This window comes from Micromesistius poutassou (genome assembly GCF_964030765.1).
Source record: "Micromesistius poutassou genome assembly, chromosome: 12".
NCBI lineage: Eukaryota > Metazoa > Chordata > Actinopteri > Gadiformes > Gadidae > Micromesistius > Micromesistius poutassou.
In genome coordinates, this window is record NC_140282.1 from 16164761 (window position 1) to 16190401 (window position 25641).

Below are 25641 nucleotides of genomic sequence, written 5' to 3' on the forward strand. Positions count from 1 at the left end.
GTATGTAGAAAACGTATATAGAGAGAGAGAGAGAGAGAGAGAGAGAGAGAGAGAGAGAGAGAGAGAGAGCGAGAGAGAGAGATACGTTTTTGTATATATATATGTTATATATGTATATATACGCACAAAAACGTATGAACACACACAGACTCTTTTAGAGTCCTGGACGTCCACATAAGACATCTAGGCTTTCTACCGCGTGTCCTCATCGCACATCGACCCTAACAAAAACCTAGCGGAGCATTTACATTAATCGTACCTAAAAAGCACATCCTTCAACCGAACGCGTCCTTTTAACACAATGGGCTTTCAGCCCGGCAGTGTATTTTCCGACGAGGTTTATCACTGAGACCCAACCTAGCGTCAACGCAGCAATGGGCTTAGGACTGCTCAGATACTCCACCTTACCCTGGTGGGCGCTCGCTGGGCTCTTGAAGCGTTTACAATCAGATTACGGCTTTATTTGGCGTTATACACAAAAGGAATCTAAAGTCCCGCGGCTTTCTTCATTTCTAAACCTAAATACACGTTTTATCAAAAAAAAAAAAGCATGACTTCCTGCCTGTTGGCCGGCGATCAGACCCAGCCGAGCGTCCATTGATATGCTGGATGCTCACCGTGTGTAAATCTCTTTAGAGCTTCAAACTTAGAAAAGGCGTCCTTCGGACATCCTTAACCCGCCTTAACCTGATGTAAAACCGCCTGAAAGCGCTGACAAAAACATCATAGCACCAAACTCACCTAAGAACCCAGCTTCAGAGATCAAAGACGAACTAATAACATCCTTCAGAGCTGTAACCTCAACTAACAACATCCTTCAGAGCTCTTACCATACTTAAGGGCTCTAACCTAAACCAACATCCTTCAGAGCTCTTACCATACTTAAGGGCTCTAACCTAAACCAACATCCTTCAGAGCTCTTACCATACTTAAGGGCTCTAACCTAAACCAACATCCTTCAGAGCTCTTACCTAAACCAACATCCTTAAGAGCTCTAACCTAAACCAACGTCCTTCAGACCTCTAACCTAAACCAACATCCTTCAGACCTCTTACCTAAACCAACATCCTTCAGACCTCTTACCTAAACCAACATCCTTCAGACCTCTAACCTAAACCAACATCCTTCAGACCTCTAACCTAAACCAACGTCCTTAAGACCTCTAACCTAAACTAACGTCCTTCAGGGCTCTAACCTAAACCAACATCCTTAAGACCTCTAACCTAAACCAACATCCTTAAGAGCTCTAACCTAAACCAACGTCCTTCAGACCTCTTACCTAAACCAACATCCTTCAGACCTCTAACCTAAACCAACATCCTTCAGACCTCTAACCTAAACCAACGTCCTTCAGACCTCTAACCTAAACCAACGTCCTTCAGACCTCTTACCTAAACCAACATCCTTCAGACCTCTTACCTAAACCAACATCCTTCAGACCTCTAACCTAAACCAACATCCTTCAGAGCTCTTACCATGCATCCTTCTTCAGAGCACTAACCCACATAAGCCCTGACCCTAAGACGCCTACTATTAGCCTGTTTAAAGTATCAATGTCAAAGTAAATTCACCCAGCACCGGCCGTCACCACCACAACCAGCCCTGAGTTAGATGACACACAGGAAGTGGAGGAGGACAACAAAGAAGTTAGCTTACTTGCCACTATGCCGTACAATGAAAACCTCAAATAGGGGAGAATCTAGCGAGGGCACTTATCTCTCATTAGCTGGCAGATTTCATTACCCAGTGTGTTTTGCACGGGAGTCTATGGACCTCTGCGGTCCGCGTGGCGGCTAACAGGCTGGTTATCGCCGCCTGCAGCCGGCCCCTGCACCGGCTCCGCCGCTCAGGGCCGGACCCTGCCTGCCGCCTGATAAGCCTCGACAAAAGGGGATTAGGACGGTCTACAGCTATGTGTGTGTGTGTGTGTGTGTGTGTGTGTGTGTGTGTGTGTGTGTGTGTGTGTGTGTGTGTGTGTGTGTGTAGGGTGGCCGTGGGTTAATTCCCTCCACACAAGCTGGGGGAATGTTTTGGAACACCCCCCCCCCACACACACACACACACACACACACACATACACATACACACACACACACACACACACACACACACACACACTATTCTCATTCCAACACATTTCCTGCCTTCCTGGGGAGAATCATAACAGGCTGCTTCTTCGAGCAGCGGTGTGTCTGTAACATGATGCACTTCCTGGTTCGACAGGAGGTTGGGAGGTTGGCGCTGAGTGCTGTGGTGTTGATCCTACAGAATTTAATTTGCCAATATGATTAATAAGACGACATCATCTCTATTGATGATGTCATCAGCAGTATTTGTTGCGTTCGTAGAGCAACCCGCTTGACCTCTCTGGGGCTTCACAGAAACGCGTCAAGGTTACAGGTTGTGTTCAGAGGAAAACATAACAGACCTCTGATCTCAAGTGAAACGAGCACTTGATGGTCTAAGCCAGAGAGAAATAAAAACGATTTAAACTGCAGTAATTAAAATACAGCTCATTCATTAATGAATACAACCTTTTTGAACATTAGTTCAGCTAACAAAAGTTCAGCTTATAAATAAAGTTTTAATCTCCTCTTTCTCACATATTCTTCTATTCCTATCCAAGCCTCTTCTTTTCCTATTCCTCCTCCCTTCGTCCATTCCTCTCTCTTGATTATTCTATCAGAAGAATTCTACAATGTCTGATGTATTTTCCTCTCTAAGAGAGGGCTGATCTCCCATCCTGACCCCAGGAGGAGGAGAGCCGGGTGTCTGATCAGCCCAGTAGCTCTCTGATGCTCCTACAGAAGAGAGGGGCTGAGCCAGGCCAGGGCTGCCTCCTGCTACAAGCTGCTTACCATACGTTTACAGCCAGGAGGATCAGAGAAGAAACCCATCCAGCATGAAAGAGGAGCACGTAGGGGAGGACGAGGAGGAGAAGGAGGGGAGGGGAGGAGAATGGGAGAAAAGAAAGGAGGAGCAGGAGGAAAATGAGATGGGAAGGAAGAGGAGAGAAATTGAATGATAAGAGGATAGGGAAGAGTTGAATGGGCAAGATAAAGAAAAGGTGAAGAGACACATTTGAACGAGAAGGAGGAGAAAAAGACGAGGAAGCAAAGGAAGAGGAGGAGATTCATCTCTTCCCCTCTCATTCCTCCAACCCCTTCCTTCCCTCTCCCACCAGCTCCCCCCAATCCTCCCTCCCTCTGCCCCATCTTCCCCTCTCTCTCCCACTTCCCTCTGTCCCCCCCCCCTCCCAGCCTCCCTCCCCCCTTCCAGAATGTCTGCTATATTCAGATAGTGTGGTCCTCATTAGGTCCAATCCAACCTCAGCAAACACACAAACAGATTAGCTCCCCCATCCCTCTCTCCCTTCGCCACTCCGCAGCACTATCTGGGTGTCGCATGCTGCAGCCAGATGAGCCAGGGGCCAGGCTTATTGCAGCCTCCGCCCCCCCACCCTCCCTCACCCCTCACTCCCCCTCAACAGGGCCTGGCCACCCTGTGTCACAGCCACCCCTAATACAATTAAAAGTAATTTGCAGAACGCACAGGCTTAGAGGATGGGAGGAGAGTGGGGTGGGTGTGTGTTTGGGGTGGGGTGGGTGGGGGGGGTCGTTCTCTATACACACTTGGCCCTTCTCCATTGGCATATTACGCTGCGGTGAGTCATACCATTGATTTGACTGCTGATCTGCTTTCACTACTAAAAGGCACCAAAGTTGTGTCACCCCCTGGGACGGACCATCTCTGGAGGCGGGGCCAAAGCGCCTCTAACCAGGTTGGGGAATGTCATCCCTACTGGCTACCAACTATATTCCTCAAATTGTACACACTTAATACAATAACTGTGCATTGTTGTGTCTGAGACGTCGCCGTGCACGCACAAGTAAAGCTGGAATTCTCGTCAGCAATAATTCGTTATTATTTGTTTGTTCCCATAACTACATAGGGTAATGAAGGTTTAGATAGAAGTCACCGAAGTGATTTTAGTTTGACGTTATTTGCTTACAAAAACAAAACAGCTTATTGAAAAAGGACCCGTCCCTGTTGTAGCAAAACCGGTCAAGTGAAGATACAGTTGTACTACAGTAGTGTTTAGTTTAGTGTTCAGCTATGCGTTCATTTTAGAGATACAGTTGTTGTAGCACTGTAGTACAGTAGTATTGTAGTGTGCAGGTGGGCAGTCACGCTAGAGATACAGTTGTAGCACTGTAGCACAGTCGTTTAGTAATGTTCAGGTCTGGTGGCCATGTTAGAGTTACAGTTGTAGCGTTATAGTATAATAGTACTGTAAGTGTTCAGGCGTGCGGTCATGTCAGAGACACAGTTGTAGTGTTGCAGTACAGTAGTGTCCATGTGTGCGGTCGCGTTAGAGATACAGTTGTAGTGTTGCAGTACAGTAGTGTCCATGTGTGCGGTCGCGTTAGAGATGCAGTTGTAGTGTTGCAGTACAGTAGTGTCCATGTGTGCGGTCGCGTTAGAGATACAGTTGTAGCGTTGCAGTACAGTAGTGTCCATGTGTGCGGTCGTGTTAGAGATACAGTTGCAACACAGCAGTTCTGTAGTGTTCAGGTGTGGGGAGGGCGGAGGTGAGCGGGTGAAAGCAGGGCAGCAGACCCACCGACGCCCCAGGGATGTGCCCGGGCCACCAGGCCACTGCTGGCTCCCGCATCCCCCCCTCAAAGGTCGTCTCCTTCCCACACAGGAAGGGCCCATTGCTGCCACCTGGACACACACACACACACACACACACACACACACACATATAGAGGCGTGCATATATAGACACGCACGCACATGCGCACACACACAAACACACACACACACACACACACACACACATAAAGAGACACAAACACACACACACAGGTAGACAGGAAGTCACACATGCACACACACACACACACACAAAGGTAGATAGGCAGTCCACACACAACAAATGCATAATAAATACACATTCACTCACACACACAAATGATACACACACACACACACAGTAAAAACAATGGGCCTGTGCGTGTATCAGACAGCAGCTGTGTAGGTAGGCTCTTACTTTCGTTGGGGCCCGACATCACAGCTGCTCCATTGTCTGAAGTGAAGAAGACAAAGGTGTTTTGTTCGATGCCCAGAGTAGACAGCCATGAAAGGATCTGACCGACGCTATCATCTATCTCCATGACCGCGTCACCATACCTGCAACACAAACACGCACACACACACACACACACACACACACAAAGTGTTTACACGCATAAAAAGCATCACCACATACACAGTGTCAACATCCACACAAACATTAATTCAATGAACTGAATTTGTACAGCCCACGCACAGAGTGCAGGCGGAACTTACCGGCCCCGACGACTCCGCCCCAGGAAGCGCTTGGAGGCGTAGACGGGGGCATGGGTAGAGTCAGGGGCCCAGTACAGGAAGAACGGCTGGTGGCTGAGGGACTGCTGGTGGATGAAACCCAGAGCTTCCTGTAGAGAACAATCAACTAAATCAAATCAGACGGACCGGCAGACAGACAGATAAAGAGACGGGAGGGACGGCAGGGAGGGACACGGGGTGATAGACACCTGTAGGAAGAGCTGGGTGAGGTTGGACTCTCCGGTCTTCTTGTTGATTTGAAACTCTTCATAATATCTGGAGAACAGAGATGTGGCCAATGTGGAACCAAACAGCAAATCAATCCCTTCTCTGCATTGATGTTCCCCAGTAGTTGACCTGTTCTAGCTTTGCTGTCTAATATTGCTACTTTAGAGTAGATTGAGTTGTATACCCATGCCAAATTTCAAGTCTATATCTGGAAAAAATGTGTGTATGTGTTGTATGCATCTAAAAATAATCTGAGATCTAATCCAGGCGGTAAAGCTCACGAGTGTGTGCGCTCCTACCTGCCGACCATCTCAGAGTTGTTGTAGACGGGGACGTTTGGCTTCTCACTGCTCTTGTAGGGGCCAAAGTGGCAGTTTGGGGCCCCGAACCACTGGTCAAAGCCGTGTTCCAGGGGCAGGAACTTGGGCCTGTGGCCTAGATGCCTGCACCAAGACATTGATTCACTCACAACCAAGGCTGTTTGACATAATGCAACAAAATATGTATACATTGCCTATACAATGCCTATCATTGTTAAAATAGTTATACAATTTCGCTGTCTGAATCACTTTTATGTATAAACCAGGAAGAAAATTTTGCCATTTGTACGTTGCTGCATACCACAAATATATATTGTGTATATATTATATTATACCTTGAACGTTTCTGAACCGAAAAATATTTTTTATATCAACGTTTCTAGATATGGTATAATAAAGGGATGATATCATGCTTTTTCAAATTCTCCCTTTGCTTTAGACTGTAATATGACGTATGTTTACATATTTCAGTCTGCTAAGCTAGAAAAATCTAATTCCAAGCCGGGGGGTGCATTCGCGCCCACAGAGAACGCCCCTCAATAAGTGTGTGCAACGGCTCATTTGAGCTCAAACTTTACTTTCGTAATAGTGTGACGTCAGAATATGCAGTGGGCGGTGCTGAAGTGCAGGAGTCACTACCCGAATTGTTTAAAACCTCTCAAGGGTGTCAATTTGCCAAGTTATCCTATATCCCATATAGGGCTTGTACATCAGAATGCATCATGGTATTCTTTGTCGGCAATATTGCGCCATTTTGTGATGAGAGAGAGTTGGAATAATGCTAAATGCTAAATAAATGTAAATATACCATAACCTAGGCTAATCAAGCTTTGTTCTGCCCAGTCTCACATGATGAACGCTGTGGCAGTTTCAAACACAGTTTGAAACAGTATCTCCCCATAATGACAATTATGACCAAAACACCATTACTAAATATGAAATTCCTATGCTCCTTTACTTCCAAAACTGAGGAAGTCACTGCGATGTGATATCATGATGTATGAACCCTATTTGCAAACATGTTTACGGCCTATGGCCATAATTACATTTTCTGTCACATGCATGCATATGTCCTGCATGTCAAACGTGAACATGAACACATTATATGCAAACAACATTCTTAACAAGCCCTGACATGATTAGCCCTTGTTTCCTGTGATAGGAACGGCGACGCTGCTATGAGGAACACTGTAATGTATTCAATGTAAGCACAGTTAAAGGTTTAGCTGGCCAGAAAGAGCAGTGCCTCCACAAGTGCCGCCGAGGCAATGAGCCCTCATGAGTGAGAAGTCATTCCTCATCCTCAGCGTGTATTGAGTATTTATATTGTTGAGTGCAATAATCATGTCATACTGCATATTTATAAGGAATAAGGGAATAGAACCGGATTAATAGTGAAGATGGAATGTGGAATCTGTTTAATTTCACAATTATCAACCAGCTATTGAGCATGTGGTAGACTGAAGGGTTTAGTTTTAAATGATGCTACGTCTTTCTGATGAAAAAACCTAGTGTTTCATTTGCATGTCGTCAGTTGTTAACTAGAAAGCATCAACAATTTGGTCGGCAGCTCTCCATCTATCTGATCTATCTCTCCTTCCGTGTGTGTGTGTCTTCCCCTAGTTTTTGTGTCTGTTCCCCTAGGCCTCGTTACCGCTGCCCAGCGGTGACAGCCAGAATCCCCGTCATGGTCACAAATTGTAGGCGGGATCAAGTTGTGGGCCCCATCTGCAAGAGCTAGAAGACCAAATCTGGGATATGGCATTCCCGGGACCCAGGGGAATATATTTTGGAATTATGGCATCTCTAGCAATCTCTAAAGGGCACATAAAGGGGCTTGATCTCCAAAATAAGAGTAAATGTTGGTTACAGTAGGAGTACATCATGGAATAGATTCCACATTCCATCCTCATAAATCTATCCCTTATTCTTTAAATATATATGCAGTGTCACATTATCTACACTTATCTATCACAGGAACTGAGGACCAATCATTTTGCGGGTTTACTTTTTACTTATACCCATAGGCTGTAAACAAGTGCATTTATGCATTTATATGAGAACTTGGGGCAGGGGGACAAAACACACATGTTGATATACATTCCTCTAGAAATATTAATATAAAACACATTCTTAATACAGAAACATTGAGATTCAACTTATCAATGGTTTGCAGAAACATTGTATAGATTATACCGACATTAAAGAGAACCAAATGTGGGTATAGACTGTACATCATATATCATACAAAGTACCAGCTCTATGACATCCTGAATCCTCACCACTTGCCAACTATCTTGCTGACATAGCCTTTTTTCTTCAGTAGGCGGGGCAGAAGGATCTCATCGCTGGAGATCCCGCCCACCATCTCCTGGGGGGTGTAGGCTGCGGAAGTGACTTTAACTTTAAGTCTTTTGAACAACATTGCAGGAAAAATATATGAGCCGAAAATGGAAATCTGAGTCAGGTATATACACATACATTATAAACATACTATATTGTATTATATTAAACAATATCAAACCATTCCGTGCGTGGCCATTCGTGGTGTAGAATCCATTTCTGACTGGCAGTCTTCCAGTCAGAAGGGAGGCTCTAGCTGTAATTCAAACAGAATGTATTCTAGTTTGTGCCACCTGGGATACTGTAGTTGTCAAGATTTATTTATAAATCACAAATAACCACATTGTTCATAAACAAAACTTCTGTGCACTTTTGGAGATTCACATCATTGCCTATATGTGATGGTATTACACATATAATGAGTGTGTGTGTGTGTGTGCGTGCGTGCGTGCATGCGTGCGTGCGTGCGTGAGTGCGTGTGTGCGTGAGAGAAACACACAAACAGTGGACTCACAGGGGGAACAGAGTGGGTTGGCTGTGTAGAAGTTGGGGAAGAGCATTCCCTGAGCTGCCATCTTATCCAGGTTCGGGGTCTCTCTGGAGGGTTGGCCGAACACCCCTAGATCCCCCCAGCCCATCTGCACAGTAGTCCAGGCAGAGTAGCGTTTTACGACAGACTAATTGTAAAATATTTTTTTGCAGCTTAGATCATCTCTACGAAGTGTCCAGAACAACATACTAAAATTCCTAAGAAATCCTAGTTGAGACAATATGTTTAATTCTCATCAATCCAAGATGTGTGCCAATAAGGCCAGGCAACAATACACCCCAATGGGGCTATTTTTTTCCTTTACTCCTATCAAAATGAAACTTTACTCAATGAAAGTACCCATGAAAAGTAAAAAAATTTGTATCACAAGTTTCCTTGAAAATGAATTAATATGCAAATGAGCTATACACTGATCAAATATGCCCAAAATACACCCAAAGTAACTTTTTTTGTATTACAAGTTTCTTTTGAAATGAATTTGAATATGCCCATGAGCTCCACACTTATTGAATATGTCCTAATTTGCATAGGCAGAAACACCATTCATATGTATGTATGTATGTATGTATATGTATGACAAATACATCGGCCCAATCCAATCATCCTACTGCCAATGGGTGATGGCAATGCTGCTTTTAGACTGGCCTCTAACCTGAAAACTGCCTGGCTTGGTAGTACCTGCCAGGGTACTACCAAAATGATTGCTGTATTGCTGTTGCTAGCTTCTCATAACACTGCAAAGCTACTTTACAAACGGTGGAATTCTGATGTGTGGCCCGCCTGGTCTGAAATACTCGCTAACTACAAAAAGAGACGCAGTTTTGGTGTCTGGTAAAATTATTTTAAACAGCTGGAATGTCTGGAAAGTGTGTCTATCTGGTTTTTCATCTGTCTTCTGTGTGAGAGTGAACCATTCAGTTGGTTGTAATATTGTTCAGTTGCCTGTAATTTCGTAATCTTACCAACAATACCAATAATTTGTAAATCTACCAGGCCAAAATGTCATCTCACCACGTGACTAATGACTAAGATGGCTATTCTGACTTTCTTCTGATGTTATCTGTGGGGGAATGTCATTAGGTAAGGCAATATAAGTCTTTTTGTGGCAAGTGACCCAGGTAAGTGTGGCTTCAAATTGATCTTGTTTATGCATAGGTTAACTTACTGAATGGACATGAATGTGTTAGTCAGTGCCACCGCTCCCCATACGCAGAGTACGCAGAGCGCGTAGGGCCCCAAGTACCTGGGGGGGGGGGCCCAAAATTAAGGTTGATAATTATTGCATCACAATTGTCAAAATATAGAAATTAATTTCGAACAGGTAAGGTAGGGCCCCAAAAGCTTAGCAACGGCTGGTGTTAGTTATTTGGCCCATGTTTTTTCTACTTATGACTTTATGGCTTCTTGGTCATAAGTCAAGGCCTAGTGTTGAGCTCATTTGCATATTTAAAATAGATTTTTCCAAGAAACTTGTAAAACAAAAATGTTACAGTTCATGTATACTTTCAGTGTGAGGTTTGATTGTGATAGGAGTAAAGGAAAAAATAAGCCCATTAGGGTGTACTTTGGGCATATTCGATTAGTATATTGCACATTTGCATATTCAAAATCATTTTCAAAGAAACTTATAATACAAAAAAAAATACTTTTCATGGATATAAAGTTTTATTTTGATAGGAGTAAAGGAAAAGGATTAGGATTTCTTAGGACTTTTAGTATGTTGTTCTGGACACCTCATATGAATTATCTATGCTGAATTTTCTTTTTTTACAATTAGTTCTATTTTTGGCTCCAAAATGAGTTACTTTGCCTGGACTACAGCCCAGAAACATGAATTATAACATGGCTTTGATTAAAACAAAGGGCATTAACACACAGGTTGTGTTGTGCAATGTCTTTCCTTGTTCAACATAAATAGAAGTGTACACTATAGTAGGCCTACTGCCAGAGAGAAAATTCAGACTGACACAATAAATCCCGAACCCCAAACTCGCCAGAGGAAGTGACTCAACCAGTGGGTTATAATGGTTCACAAGAGCCACTTACGTCATCCATTAGCATGATGATAATGTTTGGAGTTGAGGTATTTACGGGGGCCGCTGACACACATCCACATGTTAAGAAAGAAATTATAGTGAAACTTTTAATTAATATGTCCATTGCAGCGCAGGAGTCATATGACGATACGATATAGGAAGTAGTTGGGTTTGCCTGATAAAGTAGAGTTCGCGAAAGCACTATTGCGCAATACTTGCGCATACCAAATTAACCATTTGTTATTATATTCCTGAATATCTTTTAATTGTACGATTTTTTTACTCTTCAATAACCATAGTGTCAATAAAAAAAAATGAAAAACAGCATTAAATGTAAATCCCTTAACGACTGTTTTCCTTGTTGACGTCAAGACACACGGTCACGTGACAGCGTCTGACAGAAAGGAAGACAACATGGCGGTGTGCATAGCAGTGATCGCAAAGGAGGTAACATTAATCTGTAATAACGTATTTTATTCTAATATGTGCATAATTTGAGAGGGGTTGTGCTTCTATTTTGAATCGTCAGCTTTTTAGCCTATTGCCACTTAGAAAAAGCTAACAGATCCAAAGAGGTTCAAGGTGCAACAATGTGATTTAGCGTCATAATGTGTTATGTGTAGCTTCATAATGTGTTATTTGGTGGATGCCATCCAACAAGCGTTTTACAATACCTACTGCGAGTGCATACATTCTTAGTATGGAGTTGGGCCCACTAGTGACTCGAACCCCTAACACTGACAGTGCTATGCTCTACCAGTATAGAAGGACAGAACTTGAAAGCTTTAAGCATTTCGGAATTTCTAATCGAATCGCTTTCTATTCAGTGTAAGCCAATGTGGGTTTTATAAAAGTGTTTCCTAACCTTGTTTGTCTGTCCCCCACAAAATCAATATGCCCCTTAAACCAAACTAGTTTGCCCAATATTATACTTGAATAATTTAGCATATTCTAGTGGCACAGGTGTTTAAAATGGAAGAGGCTGGGACATACTTCTATTTATTTATCGATCAGCAGCAATCAACAATTGTCTTGTTATATTTAAAAGCAAAATGTAAATCTTTTATTTCAAACATTCTACTAGAACCTGCTTGCATATCCCTGGTTGGGATCCCTATTCTTGCTGTGTTGTTCTCAGAACTACCCGCTGTACATCCGGAGCGTCCCTACGCAGAATGAGTTGAAGTTCCACTACACCGTCCACACGTCTTTGGACGTCGTGGAGGAGAAGATCTCAGCGGCAGGCAAGGCCATGGCTGACCAGAGAGAGCTGTACTTGGGGCTCCTTTATCCCACCGAAGACTACAAAGTGTATCCTTCATTTCTCAATTAGGGCTGTCGATTGGTTGGTCGGTTCCACCAAATTCTCATTGGTCAGACAATAGCTGGTGTTTCTTTCATAAGGAAAAAGCGCTTCTTAATACATTATTTTAGGGGAGGGAGGGACAAATGCAGACTGATGTATTTCATTTTTGATTGATATGCTATATTGTGATAAGAAATAAATTATTAATAAAGATAATGTTTAAGGCTCCATAGTTAGATTTAATAATCTAGACTACTAGTCAAAACACGCTAGTTTTCACAACTTTGAACCCAACTTAAGGAAGACTGCTAGTTGGAACTAGTTAGAACTAGAGCCAACATCCACTTGAGGCTTAAGCCGTTCCATCAACGCAGTTCAGCCGCGCCTTGCTCAGGTTAGTTCAAGCCAGGCTAACGTTATCCTGGATTATGCGCGTTCACGAGATATGGAACCAGCCCAGAACCGTGAATGTCGAATCATGGATCAAATGTCTGAAAAGGACCGAGCGGGATCTTTTTCAGCGGCGAACAGAAGCTGCTTGTGGAGGTCTATGAGGAGTACAAGCATATAATAACTCAAAAAGGGAACACCGTAACCATTAATAGAAACAGGGAGGCTGCCTGGCAAAAAAATCACAGATCTGTTGAATGCATAAGTAGTATTAAGCATAACATATTTTAATTTAATATTGACCATGGTTTTGTAATCAGGGAGATAGTCTCCAGTTAACGTGTCAGACTTGCACCCGGTCGTCCGGGGTTCAATCCCCACGCAATTAGTAATATAGGAAGGACTACTAGAGAAATCAAAGAACTCTTCATGCCATTTATTTTCCATTTCTTTGAATATTCTTAATTTGGGAATTAATACAATTAATAAAGGGAATTACAAAATGAAGCCAACGCCAAGAATACTATGAAATACTTTGGAAGCGAACTCAGGTCGCGTGCATCACAGGGCAAGTGCTAGACCATTCATCTAACTGCTGATTCCTGATTATGCTATAATACATAGATTTGTATAAAAATGTGTTGAAAAAATAGCCACAGTAACAATAGATAGCAAAATATACGCTGTTTGTACTTCATGTACATTTATGACAAAATCGTGAGGACTAGGCTTGGCGGTAGTTTGGTCGGTAATGTTGCTATGGTTACTTAGCGGAGATTCCCTTAAGTCACGTTAATGGAACGCAACTCTAGCTTAAAGAAGCCAGGTTAAGCGAAACAAGCCCGGCTTTACGCTTAGCTTGGTTGATGGAATACCCCTCTAGTGATCCCTGATACATGTCATTAAGGGGCTATGTTTCATGCTAAAGAACGTCAATATGTAGGCGGATCAAGCCCAGTGCCCTTTGGCTTGAAGCCAAACACTCTAGCCATTACACCATACGCCCCCTAATTATGGGAGTGAGTTGTGTGTACATCATACCTACATCGTTGTGTTTTAACACTGATCAGATATGGCTATGTGACTAACTCCAAGGTGAAGTTTGTCATCGTTGTCGACTCCTCCAACACATCATTACGGGACAATGAGATCCGAAGTGTAAGTCCTCTCGCTCTCTCCAGGGCAGCCAAAATGATGAGTTGTCTCAGCTTTATTTACTTTTCCCATGCTCTTTGTAGATAGGATCCATCTAGGTTATTTAACACTAAAGCACACTTCCATTATAAATACACGCTTGATGCTACTAATACCTACGTCCTTCATCCATCACTCAATCAGCACCCTGCACATATGTCATCCAAGTAAAACTAAAAATAAAAAATTGAGTTTTTGATCCCGTCCTACCCTCCTAAAAAAACATGCAGTGGAACCACGGAAGAAGCTGTGCTTTATACTAAGACAAGACTTGTGAATATAATGTTGATCATACACCAAATGCCCAAGAATACCAATTTTAGTTATTATGTGATCGATGTAAGTGCAATCCAGCATCACATACCCACATGTTCTGGTCTTGCAAAAAGCTAGCTCATTATTGGCCATCCATCTTTGACACAATATCAGGCTTCCTGGGACAGCCAATCTCACCATGCCCTTTGGTTGGGTTATTTGGGGTTGTACCTGATAATTTGGGTCTAACTAGGGCACAATCAGATAGTGTTCCTTCCCTAATGTTCCTGGCCAGGCGACTGATTTTGATCAAATGTGTTGTAATGTCCTTGACCCAACATTTCCACATTGGGTCAAGGACGTTCTTTGATTCCTCAAACTTGAAAAAATAAGATATTCTTTGAACGGATCAGCAAAAAACTACAATAAAATATGGGGACCTTTTCTGGACTATGTCAAGACACACACCACAATTACCTTAGAATAACTAGAGAATAAGTATACTCCACCGCATAAGGTTGAGATTAGTTAAAAAAAGAACAGCTTTTAATCAGTGGTCACCCACTCCCTTAAATGTGATTTTCTTATTTGTACTTTTTGTTTGTCTGTCTGACAGTTTCATTATACTTCACTATTCATTTTTGTCTTTTGTATTTTTTATTGAATGTCAGTTACTACATTCAATGTAAAAAAAATTAAAAAGTCCCAGATATGTTCAAGATGAAATACAAAGAATGTTTCAAAAAAAATAATACCCATTTTAATAAATATGCACACAAACTGATCAAATCTCTAAACAAATCTATATATTTTGATTAATGTCGTGGATATTTATTTTTCCAGATGTTCAGAAAACTACACAACTCCTTCACAGATGTGATGTGCAACCCTTTCTACAACCCTGGAGATCCCGTGCAGTCCAAGTAAGTTCTACAGACTAAGAACATCTGTAACTTAAATACTAGAATCAATAACACTAAATGCCTAGGCAAAGAAGAAAATGTTAATGCGTGAATTAATTTACGTTTTCAAATAGGGACACGATACACAAGTGACTGTTAGTGTCTGCCTAAGATGGTAATCAACCTCTGATCTTTTCTCCAGGGTGTTTGACAGCATGGTATCTGGAATGATGGTACAAGTCAGCTGAAGCCTCCCCGCATCCAACTCTATTGTACATAATGTCCCTACATTACGATTCACATCCTTGTGTACATGTGAAAATGTATTAAATAAATGAAAGTGTTTATATACTTAATGCATGTGTGAATCCTTCAAAAGTCTTATACACAAGTCAAGATAAATCGTTTTTATTAATTATTTTCACTTGCGCAACGTAATCTGGTAAATTATAGACACAACATGAGAAAATTATATACAATATAAATTACAACACACTCGACAATACATTCGTAGCAAACGTAAAAAGACAGAAAATGGCGCCGTGATTGTCACATGCGCTTGCGGTTGCAGCCGTCGACATGCTTGCAACTCAAAAACCTCTGCAGAGGACGTCCTGACTGACATGGCAGAGCCAGGCACTCGCTAGATGCTCGCATCATGCATAGCGCCGAGAGTAAAACACAAAGCTGGAGGTTAGCACTATTCAACAGATCGGGTCTGGCTCACCGTCCCGTAGCCAGCCACCAGACAGACCCCCAAGCCCCAGGGTTCCCGTCCTCGGGTCTACGGCACAGGACATAAAAAAGGATCAACATGACCCCTGTGTTCACATCATTGTTGGGGAGGGGGTCGGGGGGGGTCACATGTCCAGTAGGTGGGGTGGGAATGACTGATTAACCCCCCCCCCCCACACATTTTATCGGTGCGTTCCGCCCTCCATTGACGCAAGACCTCGTGTAACCCAGCCACCACTGGAATGAAGACATTCCAGCGGCTGGAATGAAGACAAGTTCATAAAAAACAAAAACAAAAAAAAAAAGTCACTCAAGTTTTTTTTTTTTGAATCCTCCACACATTTCTGTGACTTGACGCCCCAGTGGCCCCCCCCCAAAGTAGCGCTAATGCCCTAGCCCTAGCACTCACAACGCTGACGCTAGCGCTGCTGGGGGTAGTGGTGGCCGCTGGGCCCGGGGCCGCCCTCCTCCGACGGCGGCGTGATGAGGAGGAGGCACGGGTAGCGTTTGGAGGTTTGTTCGCGGTACTCCGGGGGCCCCCACTGCCGCTTCCCCGCGGGGGGCCCGCCGTAGTAAGGGTGGGGCACGGGGTGCGGGGGCCGGGCCGACTGGTAGCGGAAGCGGCCCTGGAAGCCGTTGTGGTAGCGCGGGGGGCGGGGCCCGCGCCCCCTGGAGCGACCGCCGCCGCGGGGCCCGCCGCGGTCCGTGGTGCTTATGCCCGGCATGTTGGTCCGTTTGGGCATCACCTGCGGACCAGACCCGACAGAACCTCACTACGGCGCGACGGTAGACGCTAAGGGATGTGCTTGTTAACGCCAACGTTCAAACTAGGCACCTTCTACTGCAGACACGCAAGAGCGTTTTAAGAGAGGCAGCTTTTTAGAGCATACCCGAGGGACTTTGTTATTAGCCATTTACTCAGTGCTGTACAAAAATGGTCAGTGACTTAAGCCACTTAAGAAAGACATTGTACTCTTAAACGTCATAAAGAACAATGAGGAAACCATTGGGAAACCGCAGTTAATATCAAATCATTATCCAAAAGTAAACGCTACCCCACCTTGAGCACCCTGCCCCGGAACAGAGTCTCGTCCAGACCGATGGCGCTCTGGACCGAATCTCTATCCGAGAACTCGATGTAGGCAAAGCTGTGGTGGCGGGAAAAAAAAAAAAAAAAAGAGCACAGAAGAACTTACAGACGACCTCGTACTGTACCATTGATATGAACGCTTAAGGTGTGCACGCCACTTGCAACACTGCAACTGGTGTGCAAGGATAGTGATAAATTAGCGACAAGGGTAAGATGGGGTATGGGTGGTGGAGGCCTGGACAGGTGTGGTTAGGGTTGTCGAGGGTAGGGGGGGGGGGGGGAGATGATAGGACGGTAGAGGATGGACCCACCCCTTTGGGTGTCCAGAGAAGCGGTCACATAGTATGGTGACTCTGTTGACGGGCCCGCAGCCGTTGAAGTGGATCTCCAGCTCGTCTGCGGTGGCGCCATAGTCCACCTGGGAGACAACAACAACACGTTAAAAAAATAAACAAAAACTACAGTTCTGCAGATACAAGAGGTTCTTCGGCGGGTCTTACGTTTCCTACGTAGACGGACCGGTTGTCCGCGTCTATCCTCTCCTCGTGGGTCATGTTGTAGAAGAGCCCTGGCCGCGGGGAACCACACACAGACACACACAGATGAACATCCTGCCTTTTGGACAACACAAAATGGTGCCACATGTACACTGGCTTCCAGTCATTTGGTAACTTTATTTTTTTTAAGGAAGAAACGACAAATATCTGTTTTCTCAAAGGAAATTGAAGAAGAACAGGTGAAAAATATGCAAAATGATGCACGTGGGAGGGGGGGGGTAGAGTTTCCCTTTCCATGGTGCACCTAGCTTGGTTGTGAGTGGGCAGAGATTAACACCCTTATTAAATAATTATAGGAACATGTGGGAGCCGCTTTGGATCCATAGCGATGCGACACAGGTGTTGGCCAAATGATGGACGGTCGAGCAACCTCACCAGGCGGCTTGGCTTACCATAACCATACCTGACAGAAATGTGTTAAAAAACGATTCCTTCAAACTGTATGGACGTCTATGCAACAGTTAACGATCCTCTGGAAAGACTCATTCATAAAACGCATGCGACCATTAAGTGGTTATGTGTGCGACCAGACACCCTTTCAGTGCCGTCTTACCGGGCTGGGGGCTGCCGGAAAGCAGCTGCATCTCTGCGGACTCAGTGTGTTCCTCCTCCCTCATCCTCTCAGCCTCCTCTTCCATCTCCAGCTCCAGCACCCGGGCCTTGATGGCTGCCAGCTCCTGACACACACGGTAACGCAATCTTAGACATAAACTAAAGCGATTTAAATGCAATAACCGAATCCGTCATTGATGAGGCAGCGTGTCCCAATACTACTTAGTATCTGCGTTGACGCCCGATAAGAAATTTTGGAGTCATAACGACACGCGCTTCCCCATGGTTCCAGTGTGGAAATGCGGAATGCTACAGCTGGACAAAAAAAAAAAAGCCCACATCCAGGACGCAGTGCGCAGGCGCTTCTTGTGCCCTTTGACAGAAGACTTTCTGTCCTCGTCGCAACGTGCAGCACAAAAATATAATAAAAACGCCTTCGTAAAATGAATATATTTTCAAAACATTTTTAACATTTATTATGCATTGGTTTAACTCGGCATACAGACCACCCTCGCAAATCCCGTTGAATAATAAGACCTACCGGGTCCTCGTTAAAATATCCCCCGCCATCCAGGTAATCGAACGTGTGGTTGTTTTCCATCATCATTATCACAGTTCCAACATGATACCTGTCCAAACAATTTCTCTGCAACACCGCTTCTTTGCTCAATCCCCGCCACACAAAAATAAAAAGTTTTTCCCTTTCCTTTTTCCTTCCTCCTCTTGTGAGAGCCAACTTATAAACTAAGAGCTCGAGATAAATAAATGGACGATGAGGAAGTATGCCTATGCTAAACTGATCAACAACTGCAGGGTGCTGATTAGAATCACCTGCGCATCCAATGGTACTGCTGATTGGTCGATTTATACCCGGTGGTAACGTTTAAGCGACTTCTTACTGTTTCTTCACGACAGTTAAATAGGGCAGGTAACTTGCTTAAAATGATAAACCTTCACATTGGGCTAAAGGCAGACAATGTCATACATATACATACATTAATTGCTTTGCATTGATCATTAGTCTATGTAGATCCTTCCCAACTGATGTGTGGAAGGTTGTGATGTAGCCTATATCGATTTAGAAATTACACTTTTAGTTAAGCCTTGATTATCAAATAAAAGTTCAGGTTGGGTTATTTTATGTTTTCAATATGTTTTCATTAGACTGTTGCATATAGGCCTGCATCAAATGACCAGACATGGGCATGGTTAATATTTGATTTTATATTTTAATTACACAGTTACATTGTTCATCACAGACATAAACCTGAATGTTTTACAGCTTCACACATCCAACGGAGCCAACAGTTAAAGAGCGCTACGAGCCACAGGGAGGAAAGCATGCAAGAAATAAATAATAAAAATCAGATTTTAATTATCTGGCACAGTTCACTTGATCTAAAAATAGTAACAGGACCCTCAAAGAGAACGAAAATCGCCGAAGCGCCAAAATTTCCTAAAGAAACATTATTCATTTTTTTTCTGTAATAATGTATTGCACAATACAGTTTATAATGCTTCCTACACTCAGAAAACACTCAGAGTTTCCTATTAACGTGGTGTGAAGGTAGAAACAGGGGCGCCCGGAGCCATGGCTTTTGGGAAGCGCTGTCCTTCAGCGTGGGACCCTTACTTTACAGGAGACACGGCGCCACTGCACCTCAGAAGCGCTCAGAGTTCATTATGTATACATAAGTTCAGGAAATCGGTCAGTATGTCACACATGCGTTTTGCCCTGTACTGTATATTAGAAAAATCTATATCGAACAAATAAATAATGATTTGAAACCCTTTTGGATGGATTTCACAACAGAGCGGCCATTATGTGCTCACCATATGAAGTATTTTCCCAAAATGAGGGAGAAAGGAGTACAACATGACATAGTTTAGCCCAGCACAAATCTGGTTGGCTTGGTAATCAGGTGGACAAACAGGATTAAACCTGAGGGGGGGGGGGGCAGATACTGATCGATATAAAGACTGATAGGTGCACTTTCTACTGTGTTTGCCATCTGACCTCAATGCACGTGTCTGAATGCTTAACCATCACACAGAAGCCATGGATAAACAAAGAAAATAATAAGGAGAGGAAGAAGGTATTTTAGCTTTTGGTTGGATTTTGGTCATTCGTAAGTGGTCATTCATTTTGGCATGGTTTGGTTGACGTGTGGGCAGAGTCTTCTCAGACAGGGATGTGTACACGAGCGGCGGGAAAGTGAAAGGAATTGTCATGGTTTCAGGCTGTAGGCGCACTCTGTAGGTCGCTACCACCTCTGGCTGTTTGGCTATCATTTACACGCATCTGCTGTTCAACTCTTTACAAGGATGTTTCATTAAAGCTCTAGCGTTTTCAAGTAGTCTTGTACATAGACAGAGATTACAAAAAACAAAACGTCATTCACACAAAAACACACTCAAAATGCATTCACTATTTCTCTGCAGAGCCTTGTCATGTAAGAACATCCCACACAGCTAAACAAAGGGAGATGGTACTCATTTTTCCTTTTAGTTTTAGTTTGAATACTTCCTCCAGTATCTACAACACAAGCAGTTTGATTGCTTGGGTTACTCAAAAAAACTGGGCAGCTACGCCCGGAATGTTCTTCCCCCATGAGCTCTGAGTGTGAGTGTGTATTCCAGACACTTTGGTTATTTGGCATAGACATAAACATCTATCCTCGTTATTTCTGGTCTGACAATTCACATCACATCAAAATAGAGCGGTCAATAGCAATGCAGTGGTACTTTGGTCTGTGCTTGTATTGGTTTTGGACTGTAAATGTTATTGTGGACATTTGGTTAATGGATGATGCGCATGCAAACACAAAAATATATACGTAGCATATGCTATATCGCGAGTGTATTTCAAGACCAAAAACCTGTTTTGTGGGTCGCTAATAAAAAAAGCAGAGATTGTGACATTTGACAACTAATGACAATTCCTTTCAAACGCTTCGGAAAACACTGTTCCGATTAATCAGGGCTTTGCTTGTCCCCAGTTTTAGCATGTGTACACCCATCTGTGGGTCCAGCCCAGCTTCAGACATCCAACCCCCAGGGAGACCCCCTGCTGTCTGGCCACAGGAGGTAGCTAGTGGTATGGGACTATGGAGGAACGGCTTCTCAAGAGTAGTGGTTTCATCAAACCCAAAGGGACACAAACACAGTGACAAATGATAGAGAATGGTCAAAACAAACCAAACGCATAGACACACACAGTACACCTATATGAGGATCCTTCCTTGTAGCTGGATGTGAACGTTGGTGAATATCAAGGCGAGAGGGGATATCATGGCTCAAGCTTTAACCTCAAACCGCACATTGTATGTTGAGCAATTTCTTGAAACTAGTATGGTTGGTTGATTGATTGGACTGTTGTGATGTTGTGGTGAGTTTTGGTCAGAATGGAACCGACAGATTTTTTTTCACAGTCCTTTTCTGGGACGGGAGGCATTGCGTGTCATCGCCCCGCACCCTCTCTAGTTGGTACTTGTCTAGTTGAGCTTACAAATGTGTTAATGCAAGTGCATAAAATCAGAAAATGAAATTCCCCACAAGTCTGTATGGTCGCCAGTACTCACCAAATTTCGATTGTCAAATCATATGGCCAGATGCACTCCACACTACGAGCTAATCTGCATAAAGTTAACTTTAGTTCCGCCCCTTCATTTTGCTTCAAGCCTTCCCACAATCCTTTGCCCCATGTGACATCATGTTCAATACAAAGTGAATGTGAGGCATGGCCAATTCAACATCGTGTTTGTTTGGGCCGGCCGTTTCACAATAGTTTTTTTTGTGGTATTATAGTGTGGATAATGTTGGTTTTTGAGGTCGTTATTCAATCAAGCTATTGTCATGTAATCTGTCATCTACTGTATCCGTTCTTGTTTAGACTATAAGGGGCAATGTCATTCATTGTAGATTTCCCAGGGAGCAACTTTTACACCTTCCTTCAACCTTACATCTTCTGAGAAAAAATTGAAATGGGAAAATGCTTACACAAAAAGAGAAATGCTGAATTTGAAAAGGAAATAAAAACTGAAATGTGAGAAAATCATTAAAGGTTTCTGATATTTGGCAAACACATTTTTTGGACCTCTTTAAATACTATGTACATTCACATGAAGTAACTGATGTTGCTTTAAATATATTTATATGTATCTATATTATATGATACCCTATGGGCAGTTGCTGAGGTACCATTCAGTAGCTGAATTATTTTCATATTGCACCTCTGTCCTCTCATCCTCTTACAATGCGAGCAATACAAAATATTCTACAAGAGGATGAATTTCATCTCATTAATATAGATACAACAAATCAAACAATAAGTACGTGAGGTTTTCCTCTCATGAAAGAGTCTTCTCGCTCTGATTTCACAGCTGAGCCCGAACCAAACAAATAAAATTAAAAAAAAAGTGAACAAAATGATGTGTCTCTCTGGAGTCAAAAGACAGCAACACAAGACGTTGAGCAAAAAAAATGTAATGAGAAAAGTGAGGGAGAATATCTACACAAAGGTTTGATCCCTTTCCACCCAACTGCTCAGAGGCTCGTTCCAAAGCTGGGGTAAGGAGTCTGGGTCGTATGACTGGGGTCGACACGGGAGGTAGGAGGAGTATAGAGGAGAACCAAGTCAGTCGCTTACTTTTACATGCTTTGGTAAAAGTGGGAGAGAATGAAAGATCTCCTTTTTAAGCGTAGCATTTTATAAAAAAAAAAAAAACACGTCAGTCAACTTATAAACAAGAGGTTCCAATTTTCCCATCCTCCACTCTTTGCAACGCTTTCTTTGACATGAAGGTTTCAAGTTTGTTTTGAGGTTTTTTGGGGCAGCTCAGCTCCTTCGCCTTGTTTCTTCCGACAGAGCAGCCTTTTTCATTTCTATCTTTTCATTCGGATTGTGTTTTGAAAAAAAATAACCGACATCACAAACACAGCAGCCGGCCAGCCTGCAGCCCACCTTCACGTCAGTGTTCTGTGTTCTCCAGCACTCCCGCGCTGTCCTCGTAGGTCAGACACAGTAAGCTCCTCTGGTAACAGGACTCCGGCACTGACTCTCCCATGCTGGCCGTTCAGCAGAGGACGTGTGGTTGACGTTTGGTTTTAAAGATGAGTGCTCCTCCTATGTCCTGATTTGTCACTTTGGCAGTGTAATACAAAGTTTGGATCGTCGTTGTTGTTATTATTATTATTCGTTCTTTTTTTTTTCCATTATATTTGAAATAATTTGGGTTCGCCGTGGTGTGGAGAGGTCTGGTGTCGATTCTTGGCTCATTAGCAAGGTAGTTGATAGCTTAAAAATAATTTATTATCATTATTATCATCGGCAATGTCGCTACTAGTTTTCCTTCAGAATATTTGGAGTTTTCTTCACGAGTTCCCTTAAAGCCAAAGAAAGAAATTTCAGATAGATATTTAGGTGAGTCTCTGTTGAACCTTAAATCATTTCAAAGACCGTCTCTTGCTTATCTCCTTGCAGATGCCATACAGGAAGTGCCAACACTAAGAGGGGGATAAATAGCTAGTGCACATGTTGGTTTGGGGGCCTCTCTGACACACATTCTCTGGTGCTGAATTAAAGGGCTGTTCTGTCCAAGTGCTTCTCGATGTTGTCTGAACTGTGAGGAAGTGAGTGTTCCCTGGGCCAGGCTACGGTCTCACTATTGTCTTCATGATATTTGACTTAAAACTTGTATCATCTGCAAACGAGACGAGGTGAGAGCGCGCGAGAGAGAGAGAGAGAGAGAGAGCAGTCTGTGGCGAGAGCTGTAGGTGCCAGCGCGCATGTGCGTGTGTGTGAGGAGGACTCATAATGCCTGGAAGCTGGAGATAGAGATGGAGGACGAATCTCGGACACAGACAAATGATCCCAACAGAGCTCTCACCGGGAGAAAGGGGGGGGGGGGGGGAGGAGTCAGAGGCACGGGGGGGGGGAGGGATTAGTAGTGAATTGAGAGGGGTAGAGAGGGGGCGGCCGTGGGTTCCTCAGTTTGGTTTTCTATGGAGTGGTGGGCACTGTAGCAGCCATTTCTAGAGGGGGGGGGGGGGGCACACAACGTAGGGGGGGGGGGGTAAGCAGGGGATCGGGTTGTCAAGGTCCGGGGAGGAGGTGGCGGCGGGAGATGCTCGGCGGCGTCAGCGCGAGGCGGCGTCGAGCAGCGCCGGGGTGGCGGGCGTGGTGGAGCGCGAGGCGCTACTGGAGCCGCCGCCGCCGCCGCCGCCGCTCTCTTTGGGGCTGAGGGAGACGACGGACGACGACGACAAGACGCCCTGGCCCGCCAGAGAGAGGGCGCCCTGGGGGGGGCCGGCGGCGGCCTCACCGTGGGAGGGGGGCGCCCCGGGGTTGGCGGCCGCGGAGGAGGAGGAGGAGGAGGAGGAGGAGGAGGAGGAGGAGGAGGAGGACGGGGTGCCCAGCGGCACGGCGCTGCTCCCCGGGAGGCCCTGCAGGCCCTTGCCGCACACGTGGTGGTGCTTCTCCCAGTCCTTGTGCTGGCAGAAGGAGCCGCAGTAGCGAGCCGTGTTGCAGCCGCTGCACGTCTCGCTGGCCTTGCGCCCGCAGTTCCAGCAGCTCTGGAGGGTGGACAGTGGGGGGGGAAAGAGGCAGGGCTTTGGTAAAGACGTGGCTCCCTGCTGCCAGATACGCCGCCCGGGGGGGAAACACCCCTCATGTTCAGGGGGTTGGGGGGAGTTTGGTGTTGCTATAGCTGGGTTGTTTGTGTGTTTGTGCAAATGTGGTTTTGAATGTCGGAATGTGTGTTTGTGTGTTTTGAGTATGCCCTGAGTGTGTCTGTGTTGTATGATGTATTTGTGATTGAATATAACGTTTGATATTTTTGAGAATATATGCGTGTCTGTGTGTGTGTGTGTATATCTTTGGGTTTGTGTGTGTGTTGGCATGCATGTGTTTGTGTGTGTGTGTGTGTGTTGGCGTGCATGTGTTTGTGTGTGTGTGTGTGTGTGTGTGTATGTATGTCTGTGTGTGTGGTGCTCACTTCGCTGGAGTCCTCCTGCTGGTTGATGACGGTCAGTGCGTCCTCTGAGGCTTGTCTCTTTGCCTCGGCGAGGGCTCGCTCCATCTTGGACCGCTCCGCCGTGATCATCTCGTGGGCCTTTCTCTCCGCGTCCGATACCGCCTTCTGGAGCTCGGACACCGCCTGCCGCTTCACCTCGTTCACTGCTTCCTCTGGAGGGAGAGGGAGAGAGAGAGAGAGAGAGAGAGAGAGAGAAAGAGAGCGATAAGGTGGAGGGGATAACAGAGAGAGGTGGGGGGGGGAGGAGAGATATATAGAGAGAACGAGAGAGGATAGAGAGGTAGAGAAAGAGACAGAAACACAGATGGACAGAGAGAATAGAAGGAGAAAGATGGAGGGGTAAAGGGGGATGGAGCAAACGAAGGAGTAAAAGATAGAGAAAGCGACGGGTTAGTTGCTGTCATTCTTTATTCAGCGTGTCTAAGCTCTCGTGGTGTTCCACTTCCCCGGCTAACAGATGTACATCATCCAACATGCAGGGCCTTCTGTCTGAATGAGATAACAGACTTTAAACATTCATTCACACATCCAGTCGCACTCCCCCTCAACACCGACAACAGCACATGTCTCCTAATCGCTGCTTCCTCCATTTTGGATCTTCAGCAAATGTTCTGGGATTTCTGGCTTTCATCACTCATAACTGAGTGAGTTTGGTGATATTTAAGATTAACTGTGGCACCCCAAGTTTCAAATCAACATTAACAGAGGGGGCTAAGCTATTTAGAAATCTTTCTGTTACATGAAGAGGTTATTTTTATTTTGAGTAAGAGCCATAC

The 25641-nt window shown here is 44.4% G+C and overlaps 4 protein-coding genes across 4 annotated transcripts in view; 1 reads left to right on the forward strand and 3 right to left on the reverse strand.

Annotated features, from left to right (window-relative positions):
- Positions 1–10976, reverse strand: part of galns (galactosamine (N-acetyl)-6-sulfatase) — a gene marked incomplete at its 3' end in the record, with an annotated part of 14263 nt that extends 3287 nt beyond the window's left edge. The window contains exons 1-9 of the mRNA XM_084476361.1: positions 10861–10976; positions 8779–8902; positions 8446–8520; positions 8204–8306; positions 5901–6044; positions 5583–5649; positions 5356–5483; positions 5057–5196; positions 4625–4728 (exon numbers count right to left, since the gene is read on the reverse strand). Coding sequence (XP_084332487.1) covers positions 4625–4728; positions 5057–5196; positions 5356–5483; positions 5583–5649; positions 5901–6044; positions 8204–8306; positions 8446–8520; positions 8779–8902; positions 10861–10974 — 999 coding nt within the window. The 5' untranslated portion in view covers positions 10975–10976. The remainder of the gene's footprint in view (positions 1–4624; positions 4729–5056; positions 5197–5355; positions 5484–5582; positions 5650–5900; positions 6045–8203; positions 8307–8445; positions 8521–8778; positions 8903–10860) is intronic.
- A 266-nt stretch (positions 10977–11242) lies between these two features.
- On the forward strand, positions 11243–15249 carry trappc2l (trafficking protein particle complex subunit 2L). Its single transcript, XM_084475793.1, has 5 exons — positions 11243–11297; positions 11989–12161; positions 13617–13704; positions 14839–14918; positions 15100–15249. Exons 1-5 carry the CDS (start codon positions 11265–11267, stop codon positions 15143–15145), a joined length of 420 nt encoding a protein of 139 aa, XP_084331919.1. The 5' UTR covers positions 11243–11264; the 3' UTR covers positions 15146–15249.
- Positions 15250–16051: 802 nt separating this feature from the next.
- pabpn1l (PABPN1 like, cytoplasmic) lies at positions 16052–18438 on the reverse strand (the record flags this gene model as incomplete). The annotated part of the gene is given in 8 exon segments (XM_084476154.1): positions 16052–16378; positions 16693–16780; positions 16876–16907; positions 16909–16938; positions 16940–17140; positions 17223–17290; positions 17833–17956; positions 18373–18438. Coding segments are annotated over 8 exon segments (936 nt in total).
- A 5472-nt stretch (positions 18439–23910) lies between these two features.
- The window catches only part of cbfa2t3 (CBFA2/RUNX1 partner transcriptional co-repressor 3), a gene marked incomplete at its 5' end in the record, with an annotated part of 19597 nt that continues 17866 nt past the window's right edge, over positions 23911–25641 (reverse strand). Inside the window, 2 exons of the mRNA XM_084476362.1 lie at positions 23911–24404; positions 24827–25017. Of these exons, the coding sequence (XP_084332488.1) occupies positions 23970–24404; positions 24827–25017 (626 nt within the window). The 3' untranslated portion in view covers positions 23911–23969. The remainder of the gene's footprint in view (positions 24405–24826; positions 25018–25641) is intronic.